The sequence below is a fragment of the Galeopterus variegatus genome, unplaced genomic scaffold (genome assembly GCF_000696425.1).
Source record: "Galeopterus variegatus unplaced genomic scaffold, G_variegatus-3.0.2 Scaffold2897, whole genome shotgun sequence".
NCBI lineage: Eukaryota > Metazoa > Chordata > Mammalia > Dermoptera > Cynocephalidae > Galeopterus > Galeopterus variegatus.
In genome coordinates, this window is record NW_007729008.1 from 207941 (window position 1) to 221755 (window position 13815).

The 13815-nt window shown below is 34.5% G+C and overlaps 1 protein-coding gene across 1 annotated transcript in view; it reads right to left on the reverse strand.

The window, feature by feature from the left end:
• ARSK (arylsulfatase family, member K) overlaps positions 1–13815 on the reverse strand; it is a 51549-nt gene that overhangs the window by 5471 nt on the left and 32263 nt on the right. Inside the window, exons 4-6 of the mRNA XM_008583370.1 lie at positions 12554–12836; positions 10667–10838; positions 7068–7292 (exon numbers count right to left, since the gene is read on the reverse strand). Of these exons, the coding sequence (XP_008581592.1) occupies positions 7068–7292; positions 10667–10838; positions 12554–12836 (680 nt within the window). The remainder of the gene's footprint in view (positions 1–7067; positions 7293–10666; positions 10839–12553; positions 12837–13815) is intronic.

The following is a 13815-nucleotide window of genomic DNA, read 5'->3' on the forward strand; positions in this document are numbered from 1 at the left end:
TTCTCATATTCAGTGCCTTAATAACCGTTAGTACTTAGAAATACCTTATTTCAGACCTGTGTTTACTCTAATTTTCCTAAAGAAGCTTGTTGGAGGACTAAGAAAATCTACATTTCTCCTGTGTTTATATGAGAAGTTTGGAGTAAAAGGGATGAGAGTCCATTTAAGTGTTCATTTTTTAATTTGTTCAACAAACCAGGTGCTGTTCCAGGTGTACGGAGACCAGTGCACAGAGCAGATAAGCTCTCTTAGAGCTTACAGTCTAATGTGGGGAGACACCAAGAAGACCTGAATGGCTGGAACAGAGCAGGTGAGGGGTAAAAGAGATGAACTGGGGAAGTGAAGAGATCATGTTGGATTCCCACGCCCAATTAAAGATTTGGATTTTTACTTCAGGTGAAATGAGAAATTAGTAGAGGGTTTTGAGCAGAGATGTGACAGTCTGACATTAATTACCGTACAGTGAATTGACTAAAAGTGGGGACAGGCTGAAGGTAGGAAAGAGTTAGGAAGCAATTGCAGGAGTCCAGGCAAGAGTTAATGGTGTCCCAAGTTTCCTGTCTATTATTGATAGAATTACATACCTTTGTAAATTGATGTTAAAGAATAAAACCCATGTCAAATGTTCATAGTATTTAATAAATATTGAACTTAAGCAGTTCAAAAATACTTCAAGTATTTATTAGTTTTTCTGTGCCTCAGAAAACTGGGTTTTCATTTATCATATATTTATCAGTGATTTCCTTAAAAATACTTTAGCTTATACTGCTTTACAAAGAGTGCTTTGATTTTTGTTTAAAACCATTTTTCATATTTATTTCTTCTGGCAAGTCTGTCATTCTAATTCCATTTTAAGTAAGTTTCATCTTTCTTGGCAGTATAAGCAAAGATTAGAAGTAACTGTAAGATTCTTAATAAAGAGTGACTTAAATTCAACACAGTAAACAAATGGGTAAAAAATGCAGATCTGAATATGTATGATGGTCTCCTGAAAAGAGATGACATTATATTTCTTTCTGATCATATCAGTACATAAGGGATTGACTTACATGGCAGTGATGAAAATTATATACATTTTAAAGAGAATGCCTAAGAAGAATGAAATGTCTTAATGATAATCATATCTAATATTTAATTGTTCACCATTGTCCCAGGTATTGTTCTAAGCTATGAAATAGCCACCATTATTCCCATCTTATTGATGAGAAAATTGAAGACCAATTAGGTAACTTGTTAAATACTTGTTAAGTAACTTGCCCAAGGTCACACAGTTGATAACTGCTAAATGGGGGGTTTTGAACTTAAGCAGTCTGATCCAGGATCTCTGTGCTCCTTCATACTATACCATAAGTCTTGCTCTACTGTAGTTATTCAACTTCACAGTATTTCCCAGCCAATAAAAAAACGATAGTTTGTGTCGAATGCCTGCCCACCCACAGCCTTCTACTAAGATCCTGTAACAGGGAGGGTTTTGTTACTTAAATCATTAGCAATTACTGATTTTTAAAAATATAATTGTATTTTTATATAATTACATTCTCACAATTTAAAAAAATCTGGACTTATCTTTAAGTGGGAGGAAGGAAGAAGTTTTACAAAAAGATCAACTATGAAAAGAAAAAAGTTCTCATCAAAATAAGTTTAAAAGTGAAAACCAAAATAATTTTAATTTCAAAGTGAGACTACCTCACTGAGCTAAATGATGCTGATAAGTATTAAAGAAGAAATATTTTGAGGAGTAATTTTTAAATAATCTCTGAAATAATGATATCAAGTTTATTACTATAAAGAATTCCTATTCATAAAAATGGCACTTTCTGCCAGTATTAGGAAATGATAATGTGATAGTATACTATAAAGGACCTATGAGGATAAATAAACTAAGAATATTCTGCATACTTTATCACAAAATATTTTGTAGAAAAAAAGAACTCTTTTAAAATACATTTTAAGAACTACTTAGCATCTTAAATTTCAACACACTCAGTCAATAAAGTAGATTTATTAAAAAAAGAATCCCAATTGGTTTTTCCTGTTCAATATCATTATATTGACAGATCTTTTTATGTTCAATATTTTTATATTGAATCTTCAATATTTTTATATCTTCAATATATTTAATATCTTTACATTGGCTGGTTTCAAATCACCATCTTGAATATGATATTCCTAAGGTCCACAGAAAAAAAGGAAGTCTGGCTTGAGGCTTTGATTTGAGAAGTTTAAGCTCATACTCATTTTGTGTAAATTGGATTCATATAAAATTATACAGACACAACTAAGCTAATAAAAAAAGGACCTTTAGAATTCTAAGAATAGATTATGGTTTGTGTCTATTTTAAGCTCCTAATTTGTAAGAAGAACCACAAAATAAAAACTCTTTTGTAGATAACTTTATCAAAGTATGTATGTTAATTAATTAATTTATTTTTAAAATTATTTTTTATTTCTGACTACAAAACAGGTCTTAATACATTAAAAAAGACTAAGATCATATAAAATATGTTCTCTGACCACCACAACAGAAGGAAATTTAGAAAATTCACAAATATGTGGTAATTAAACAACAATCTCCTAAATAAACACTGGGTAAAAGGAAATATCACAGGGATATTAGAGAGTACTTTGAGATAAAAATCAAAGCACAACATATTAAAATTTATATGATGCAGGGCCCATGCAGTGATTAGAGGAAAATTTGTAAGCACCTATATTGAAATGCTACATTCTTTTTTTCCTAATTCAAAATTTGGTTTAATTCACTTAAATGAAACAGCTGAAAGTACATCTGTCATCTACTGTGCTAAAATTCTGATTTTAAATGCATATATGAAAACATGTTTAAAACCAGCAGTGGGAAAAAAAAAGTTCAAAAACATCAGTATAAAACTTATGCCTGGTTGTGGGTGGGGGCAGGGTGGCCCATGAGCTGGCCTCAGAACCCCAGCCATGTTCTGTTCTAAAATGCTACATTCTTTTTTAAGGTATTAACCTCTTTGTAAAGTTCCTCCTTCATATCCTGGATTTTTTTTTCTTGTTTCACTGAGTCTTCTCCTATCTCAGTGAGTTTCCTTAAGATTGTTGCTCAGAATTCCCTTTCAGTCATTTCAAGGGTTTCCTGCTCTATAGGGTGTGGTATTTGAGAATTACTGTATTATTTTGATGGTGTCATATTTTCTCAGTCTTTCCTATTTCTAGTGCCACTGCGTTTATGTCTGGTCATCTGGTAGAACAGTTGCTTCTTCTATCACTCTGGAGTGGGCTTGAGGAGAGAGACATCCTTTTTTTTTTACAGACTCTGCTGGTGACTCTCCTTGTGTCAATGTAGTTGAGTGTCTGGTGGGCTGCCTACATGGTAGTTGTGGCTACTGCTGTGGCATCCACTGCTTTTGTGGTAGCCATGGCTGTGGCAGTGGGCTGTGGTGGGCCACCTGCATGGAAGTGGTGATTTTGGTGTGCTCCTGGGGATGCTGCACTTGGCTTATTCCTCAGGACCCTGGGCTTGCTCTCTGAATGTTTATTTATTAAGCAGGGAACATACTGTCCCACAGGTCTAATTTTAGAGTTAATCTCTGTTAAAGTAGCTCTAAATTCTTTCAGCACTGAGGAATTTCATTTTAGAAGGTTGGATTAAACACCAGATTAAACATGGACCATCAGAATTATCTTTGCTTTGTTGGCTGTTAAGGCTGTAAAGCAAGGCTATAGACTCAGTTTACGCCTGTTAATCCTGGTGTAACTGTTAATAGTATCCTTTTCTCTAAAAAGTGTGCTGATTTGGATAGTAAATTAGATGGATACTCTATGTCAATAAACAGACAAAACAAAACAAAAAGATGTTTATACAATTTTAAAGCCTACATTTTCTTTTTAATAATATATGGGACTATTTTCACATATCATTTCACTTTTAAAAATATAATTGACTTTTTTTACCCAAACCATTATTACCAAACATTCATACTGTTTCTCTTTCTTAATACTATAAAATATCCACAGAGATAAATGTTTATGTATATCTATAGGTTATTTCCTAACATTGAAATTTCTAGGCCCAAAGGTATGCACACTTCTACGAAATTTGGAACATAATGCCACATTTGCCTTCAGAAAATTTGTGCCAGTTTATAGTCCCAGCAGCAGTACATGAGAAAGCCTCCTTCCAATATAAGATTTTCTAATTGTTCTTAATCTTTGTAAGCTCTATAAGTGAAAGAAAAATGGTATGTTCTTGTTTTAATATTTTTATGACTATAGAGTTTGAATCTTTAAAAGTATCTTGGCCATTTATACATCTTCTGTTATGAATTGCTTGTTTATATCTTTTGGTCAACTTGTTAATAGGGCATTTCTTTTTTTCTTATAGATTTATAAGAGCTCTATGGATATTAAAGCATTATTACTTATAAACAGGTTAATTTTAAATAAACAATACTGTTACAATGTTGTCTCCAACATAAGGTTCTTGTTATACCTCTTTGCGTCTTTCTCTTTCCACCTTATTACTAGTTAACAACTGGTTATAGGATATTTCAGTGTTTACATAAAGACACATGCACAGATGTTCTCCTCTACTCCCTCTTACAACCCCTAAAAAGTCATGTAAATGTAGCTTTTTCCCTTCTGATAAGAAAAAGAATATTTATTATGAAACACATTATAAACTGTCCTAACCCTTGAAGAAGTTAATTTAATTTTCAGTTTAGAATTGGAGAGACACCCATTTTTGCCTTTACTTCTGTTATTCTTGTTGAGCAGGTCTAATCAACACATAATCTAAAAGCTGTTAATAAAATATATTCTGCAGGGAAATGTGACTCAGAAGGAGCCTGTTACCAAGAATCTTACGAAAGATAAAAATAAATAAAAATCTATGTAAAACTTAAGTTTTAGAAGATTGCAAAATTGGCAAATTGCAGGAAAAAACCTACAACTTCAGGGAACCTATATCATTTCCGGAAGAGGAGGGATGTAATGTGAAGGAGTTTTCGGGAATGTTTTGTCGCAGCTAAAGAAATTCTTATTGTCAAATAACATAAACTAGGTCGTGATTGCAGGTGCCCCTCTAGGTGAATAAATAAAAATTCCCCTATTCTAACCAACTTTGTTTTTTCTTATATGATCTGTTAGATAAGTACATTATGAAATCTGCAAGTTTACAGATGACCTTTAACTTTTATGATGGACGAAATGGCAAGTAGTGATAATGGTATCTCAAGATTGTAGAGTACAAAATTTGCATTTGGGCAAATATGAGTATAAAACAGTGTTTAAAGAAAGATGATTTAAACCATGCACATTAATCAACTACCATATAATCTGACAGAATGTTTAGGCCTGAATCAGACTCATTATAAGACATAATAATAATATAATAATATATTAATATACTAATATATAATATTAATAATATATAGTAATATTATATATGTTAATATATAATATAATAATATAATATAATAAGACAGTTCCCCAAAGATATTGGACTATTTAGCTGCTGGAGTCAAAAAGACAAACAAAATGCCAAATATCACTATGAAATATATTCAGGGAGAGACTGAGAAAGAATCACCTCAACTTTCCATAATCTTTTATAATACTTTTTGCTGTCTGGTCACTGTACCTCAGAAAACAGAAGATGACTAAAAAGTCAAGCAAATATGATGATCCAAGGAAGATTTTCTTTGGAAATGGGGAGGGTAGGGAGTGTTCTACATAAGGAAAAATTAGGGAAGGAATTGGTAAAGAAATGGCAACATAAATGAGCACATATTTATAAAATTCTAGAGATGATAATAAGAGATACACATACAAATACACGTAATTGGATATACACTTTAAAAACAGAAATGAGGAAACTAATAGGGTTTGGCTGGAAATTGGTAGAGCGAGAAAGTGGCTGAGATATGGCTAAGTGTGATAATTGCTTTGGGATAAAAGGAAACCAGCAAATGACTAAGAAACTGAAAAAAGTTAAAGGTTCAAAGAACAAAAAAGAAATGTGTTCAAATATACAAGAAGTGATGTGAAATAAAAGAGAAAAGGAAAGGGCACGATTTAAATTAACGCTAATGAAATTTATTTAAATGAAGGGAAAGACCTTGTAGCAGAAGGAAGGAGACAAATGGAACTCTTATTTCTTTGATTTTAAGATGCATGTTTTTTTTTTTTTTTAAAAGATGACCGTTAAGGGGATCTTAACCCTTGACTTGGTGTTGTCAGCACCACGCTCAGCCAGTGAGCAAACTGGCCATCCCTATGTGGGATCCGAACCCGGGGCCTTGGTGTTATCAGCACCGCACTCTCCCGAGTGAGCCACGGCCCGGCCCTAAGATGCATGTTTTTTTCACATTTTAATATTTCTGAAATTAAAGAACACACACATATATATTTTATGTTGTGTTATGTTTTTCTTTTCATAAAAATCTATGAAGTTTTTGCAATTGATGGTGCCTTAGAATACAGGAATTACAGTATTTAAATGCTAATGAATTTTTAATACTCCCTTGAATTTGATGATGCTGTTATTCTAATACCTTCAACAAAAACTGCTAACCACCCCATCCACATGTTGCTTTTTTAAACCAAAGGCTATGCTTGTAGATATTAAGAAGCTAGAAAAGCAAATAGTACGGAACTATCTAAAGAATTTGGGGAGAAATATGTTCATAGTATCAGATTAAGGCACTTTTCTAACACTGTACAAAGCTGGTAGTTTTAAAGTGGATAGAATAATCCAGAAAGGAAATGCTTACATCTTAGGGAAACAGTGGTAGCGAATCACATGATGTATTAATCATCTCTCTAAAGTTATGAGCCTGAATACTTACATGGCTTACTTTATAGTCATATCCTGATTGTGAATCTTTTGAAGGGAAAGTAAATACAGTAAGTGAGGGCCACAGGAACACGAGGAATATTATCTTCATTTTTCCAGAGTATGGATTTGACTCACAGTTAAATGAGTTGCTCAAGGTTATAAACAAGTCAGCAGGACTTCTGACTACTTTGCTTGTTCATTCTGCAACATTATTACAAATAAATATTTACAGAACTGTATTACTTACCAAGCATAGTAGGATAAATATCCACAAGAGAAACCACATTTGATACTTGTAGGTTGGCCTTAATTCCCGGTCCCATTACCAAAAGTGGAACATGGGCACTAGCTTCATACATACTCATTTTATAAAACTGTCGATGTTCCATAGCCAGCTCTCCATGGTCTGAGGTGTATATGACAATAGTTTTCTGAAGAAGATCTAACTGGCGAAGAGCCAAAATAATTTTACCTACAATAGAAATCAAGATAAATCTATCAATTAGCCTTTAGTTCATGTTTTATTTTATCACATTGTTTATAACAACTCTACCCTGTAATAGTTCGTTAAGATGCTTCTTAACATCTGAATATTATCTACTGTTCTTAAGTAAGTTGGATACCAAGTTTCATGTGCTTGCTCCTCAGTTGACAGACTAGAGAGGAAGGAGAAAATAAAATACCTATAGGAACTCTTGCTCAAAGCTTCTTTATCTTGAGAGCAGCTGGCTTGCTTTCTGTTTCTATTAGAGAATAGGGGGAAAAATCTTCACTTAGTGCTTTGAATGAATAGAGAAAGACAAGTCTGGATGTTAGCACTGCACATCTCAGATGATAAAAAGATTGCTATTACCACTGACTCTCAGTTTCTGTGCAATAGGAGGTGATAAGAACATCAGAACACCTCTTCCCTGCTTTTTCTCCCAAAGTCCTAAGCAATTGCCAGGTCATGCTCATGAGGCTGGCTAAGGGTTATGGAAATCCCACCTTTGAAGAAGGCTGGAGGCAATACAGATAGTGTAGGAGTGTGATTAAGCATATCCCTATCTGTATCTTGGATAGGGAATAACTGGACACTAAAACTCCTCTAACTAGTCCCTGTCTCTTAGTGTCCTGAAACTTCCCCCTCACAGTAATTGAGAATCACCATAAAGCATAGTCCAAAGAGAGGAGTCATCCCTATTTTGGCAATTCTGAATCTGGAGTATAGGGGTCTGTATTATCAAAAACCCCACAGATTCTGAGGTCCAGTCAGAACTGAGACCCGCCGCTCACTGAGTTACCCATGGCGTTGAGACCCTCATACTCTTTCTACTGCACAACTGGAATTGCTTCCTAATTGGCCTTCTAGTCTCCACTCTTCCTTACCCTCCACCGTATCCCTTGTACCACTCTGGTGGCTATCTTCTTAAAATAACGGAACACCTGATCTGGTCACATCCCTGCTTAAAACTTTTTCACTGCTTCCCATTGTCCAATTCTTTAGCATGACACACAGCCTTATCCCCTTCAACTACCTGCTAGACCTTTACCTTTCAGCAATGCTAAACTACTTAAAATCCCCTGAACATACCATACTAGTATATACTTTCCTGCCTCCGCAGAAACTCTGTCTTCTGTGTCAAATGCCTTCTCCCACCATCCACATGGCAAATTCCCATTTTGCCTTTATGACTCAATTAAAGCATTATCTGTTGGGGGAAGCATCATTCCCTGCTCTTCCAGGTGGAGTGAAGTACTCTCTTCTCCAAGACCCCTAAAGTTTGTATATTACTGTAGTTACAACAACATATTGTAACCCCTGGTGTTTATACTCATGCAATGAATGTTTACTTGAGTGCTTACTATATGCCAGGCACTATGGATGCAATGCTAAGCACCTAGGATGCAATGTTGAGTAAAACTGAATGTCCCTGTCCTAATGAAGCTTGCATTCTTGAAGGGAGACAGATGGTAAACAAACAAACAGATAAACTCATTGATATTATGATGTAAACAACACAATAAAGTGCAGAGTAAGTAGAATGATGGGGCTGCCATACTAGCTTAGAATGGTTGGAGAAGGCATACCTGAGGAGGTAATATTTGAGCTGAGAGCTAAAGACAGAGAGTAGCAGCCAAGTAAAAAGCAAGGGAACAGCATTCCAGGCAGGGGGAGTGGAAAATATAAAGACCCTGAGGCGGGAAAAGAGCTTAGAGTGTCTTTTTTTTTTTTTTTTTGTATTTTGTCTTTTTCCATGTCCAGCAACGGATCGCAACCCTCAGTGTTGCCCCCGTACCAGACCGGGGACTGGCAACGGGATCGCAACCCTCGGTGTCGCTCCCGTGCCTCGCTCAGCCAGTGAGCGGGAACCGGTCTGCATGTGGGATCCGAACCCTCGGGCGGGAGCGCCGCCGCGCTTCCCAAGCGGCGCACTATCCAGTGCACCACCGGGCCAGCCCAGAGAGTGTCTTTAATTAATGTGTGATTTCTTAATAGTATTCAACGTAGCACCCCCCAGTGCTCAACATAGTGCTAATAGGCACTAAATGTTTGTTGTAGTCACTAAATCTTTGTTGAACAAACACAATGAACAGTAATAAATATTATTTTGGTGACCAGACTAGTGTAGATTTAAAAATGAAGATACAATATATTCTATAAACTTTAACTTGAAGTAAGCTGCTGAATTTTTTTTCTCTGTAAAGACTTCAAGAGTAGTATTCCCACGCTCCCTGCAACAACATTATATAGTATTTCCCTTTAGTAGATATGGATGAATGGATAGCTATAAGCTTTCAAAAGCAATTTTTAGGGCATAAATGGGTAAACATTCCCTAACATCAGAAAATATCAATGAAAAGCAATTCAACAGATGTACGAACTTACGATTAAAGAAACTTACTTAAAATCTTATCTACATTAAGACCGAGTACTTGGAAAGTCTGCACGACTTTTTAAATATATATTATACTTGCTATATTATAAATAATTTGTCCATATGGCTTTCTTATGTATACTTTTCTAGTTTTACCCAATGTATGCTTTTTAACAAATAACCATTTGCTTGTTCACTCCCAAGGTTTATTTTGTACAGAAGAGGTGCTACCCATACTTCATTAAAACAATTATGCTCCACTCCAACGTGCAGCAAAATAAATGACATGGTTTTAGGAAAACTATTTTTTCTATAAAAACGGATATTTTTTAAAACCGGGGTTTTTCCACATATGAACTGGAAACTCCCATAACTCTACAAGTGAGCAGGCAAAACACTCCTTGACAATCATCTAATGCAGGCAGGTTTGGTTTTGTGCTGGCCTTGAGCCTGAATGAAGAAAGGAAATTCAATACGATTCTGGACCAGAATATACACGGGGAAACTGATTTCAGCTTTAGTTAAGCTTTGCTGCAAAGGGCCTAGGAAGAATGTGTTTTGTAGTTATCACAAGTCTGGAAGAAGTCACCAGATTCTACAAGTAAACTTTCTTATGTCTTAGAACCTAAGCTGCTTTATACTGACTTGTCACATATATACATGTGCTTGGCTGAATGCTGATTCCCGTTTAAAGCAGGTAAAAAGTTTTATTTCGAGCAGGTGATAGCTTTCTATGACCTTTTATGTATAAACAAATATGAGTGTTTATGAATAATTAAGATAGAGATTTTTAATCTACTATTAATAATGCAAGTCATCCAATTTTTGTGTTAAGATACCTATAGTTTTTAAGTCTGAAGTGTCTAAGCAACTGTCATAAGAAATATCTGAAGATGGTTTTGTAAGTCACCAACCAGCATGAACGCAGTTTGTTGGAAAAATATTATACTTTTTCTTCACGTAATTGCTTATTAATTATACCACCTACCAAGCATGGCATCTGTTTCAGCACACATAGCATAATAAAATGCTCTAATATTCTTAATTTCTTTTTCTGTAAACTTCCCAGTGCAATTTTTTGTATAAGAAGAGTAATAATCTACAGGGTGCATTTCTGACAGAGGTGACCACTTTGGGATTTTGATAGCATCGTCAGATACCTAAAAAGGGGAGAAAAAATTTAATTATGCTATGTGTAGTAGTAGTAATATTCCTCTTCTCCAACACATATGTATAGTGGACTAGACAATATTGACTGACTTAGAATAGTAGAAAAGAATGTTTATTAATTAGGTAAAGAAAATAGTAAAACAAATACATAAATTAGGAACAGATGGTTAACATTCCCAGTAACAACAAAAGGTATATAGTACTAACTCCAGACAAATTTTTGAAGATGGAGGCACTTAGACCTTTTTAAGAAGATATGGCATACCTAAAACTCTGACATTATTTCCTTTAAAATAGGATGTACAAAATAGTGTCTCTGACTAGAGTTTTAAAAGTAACTTTAAGACTACACATTTCAAAATACAGGCAGTCCTTGCTTAACACGGTTCTGATATGCACAAATTTCAGATATCACATGGTTTAGTTAAATAACATCAGTCCCCACAACAACAGGGTTCAAATTTCAGTTATCAGGGCATATTAATTGTGAATAATTGTATAAAGTACAAACTTTCATAATCATATGTTGCTAACCCTTTAGTCTACAAATCACTGTGTAACAACAGATGTGTATCACATTCAGTGACTAATCATGTTGTTTCTTTCAAAGTATTTCAAAATATTTCAAAGTCAGTGGTTATCAGGTCATGCACAGACAGCACAGTGTGTACTTGTGCTGCCTCCTTGTCTCTCAGTGATAAATCCATGTGACACTTTAAAATGGATAAGCAAATGAGGAACTGGTCAACAAAGATGAACATGCAATAAATAAATGAAAATTAATAAGGCTGGAAATGAAATTCAAATTGAATGTAAATGAAGCTATACAAGAAAGAGCTGACCTGGGAATACTGACACTGCTGTATTCCAGAGACTCTAGGTGTGTAGCCAGAGGAACTTAGTGAAAGCACACTTATCAATATACATAAGAAAGGTCATTGTGAAGAAAAGGATAAAGCTATCCCAAAGGAAATGAGGTTGGTAAAAATTTTCACATTAGAAAAACTCTTGGAGATGCATCATGACATTGAATGTGTGAAAGGTAAAGTGTTGAAAGGTGATCCAAATTTAAAAAGGAATATAAAAATTTTCCAAGTCATAGAGAAGATGCTTGGTCCATGTCATAAGTTATACAATGAGAAGGGAAGCATTGTTCAAACTAGCATTGTTCAAAACTGTTCTTGATAAGTTTTTTACAACCACCCCCACTTTAATTCTCAATGTTTTCATTATAGTGTCTAAATATTAGTTTTACTATTTTTCCATTTCCATTTATTACCAAAAATAAGAGAGCTGTAAATGTTTTGACAAATGTTTTTAAAGTTTCCAGAAAAATGGTCATTTCTCCCATTGATTATTAAGATTGTTTTGTACAGTTTCAGCTTGCATGGTCATGTTTATGATCCCGAACTGTGCAAAGTCAGGACTGCCTGCACTCCTGAGAGAATGTCTTTCAGTTTTTCTTTTTATAGACATACCACAGACAAATGTATTCAATTCAGAAGTAGGTTTCTGAGTTTTAACATATTTTATTTCTGTAAAATTGCCCCTTTAGTTTTTATCAAACCAATTATTGGTCAAATTTGAATATACAATTTTCAAATTTTCTTTAAAAGTGTTAAAAAAGAAACAATGATGTAATACCATTAAATTACAGATACAATGTTGATTTCTACTTTTGAGCACACATAATGTAGTTACTCACTTTTCCAAGCCAATAAAGAGATGTGTGAAATGTTGAAGATCCAAAATTTTCTCCTGAAGATGGTGAAGGGTAAGGGTGTGGTAAATTTAATCCCAAGTAAAGAACAAATGGTTTGGTGTAATTGATTGCTTCCTTTCTTAACCAGTTTATTGCTCTGTCTGTATTCTTCCAGTCCCCTTCCATCACTCTTACTTTAGTCTTATTAGGGATGAGGTTAACCATAGGCCTGCCTTCTTGTCTGAGTAAGAAAGCAACATCTCTTGTCCATGCTTCCACACGATTACTGAGGGAGCAAAGAGACAGGTATATTGTAAGGTATTTAAAAAGTTTTAAAAACTGACTAGGCATACAAATTAGAAAGCAACATAAAAACAATTTTTAGACTCAGTCATGTAAATGTTCAGAATAACTATATTAGATACTGTATTAGTCCATTTTTGTTGCTTATAACAACATACCTGAAACTGGGTGATTTATAAAGAAATTGAAATTTATTGCTTATAGTTTCTGAGGCTGAGAAGTCCAAAGTTTATCCGGTGGTGGTGACAGTGACCCAGGGGTCTCACATTGCAAGATGGTGGAAGCAGAGAGAGCAGAGCGAGAGCAAGAGAGACAGACTCTTCTCTTCTTTTAAAGCCCTTAGAACCACGCCCCTGACTACCATTTCTAATGCATTCACTACAGCATGAGTCTACAATCCAATCACCTCTTCAAGGCTCCACCTTCCAATTACCGTAATAGGATTTCCCAACCTCTTAACAGTCACAGTAGGAGCTAAGTTTCTAATACATAAAATTTGGGGGACACAATTCAAGCTTCAATGAGTTTTGGGGGGACATAATTCAATCCACTGCAGATATCAATAAGAAAGTTATTAAGCATTACAAATTTAAAAAATCAGGAAAAAAGTAACAAGAATCAAATATTCATTTATGTGTTCTTTAAAACTATGACAGATTATTTAGAAGGATTACTTTTTCCTATAGCAAGATATGTATTTGGTCAAACAAAAAATGTTTCAGATTCTTAGTATTTCTCCTTTTTCACTGAATTTTCTAGCATTTTCTCTTTTGTCTCTTAGAAAAAGATAGTATTTCTAACCAAAGTTACTATATAATTCCCTTCTATTGCTAAATCTTTATATTTTTAAAATCCTACCTACCATGTATACTTCATGTTTTTCTGAAGTCTCAGGTTTTAAATTGTTTCCAGCTCTATCTTTTCTCAGTACAAGAACAATTTTAACTATGATTTGGGTTGTC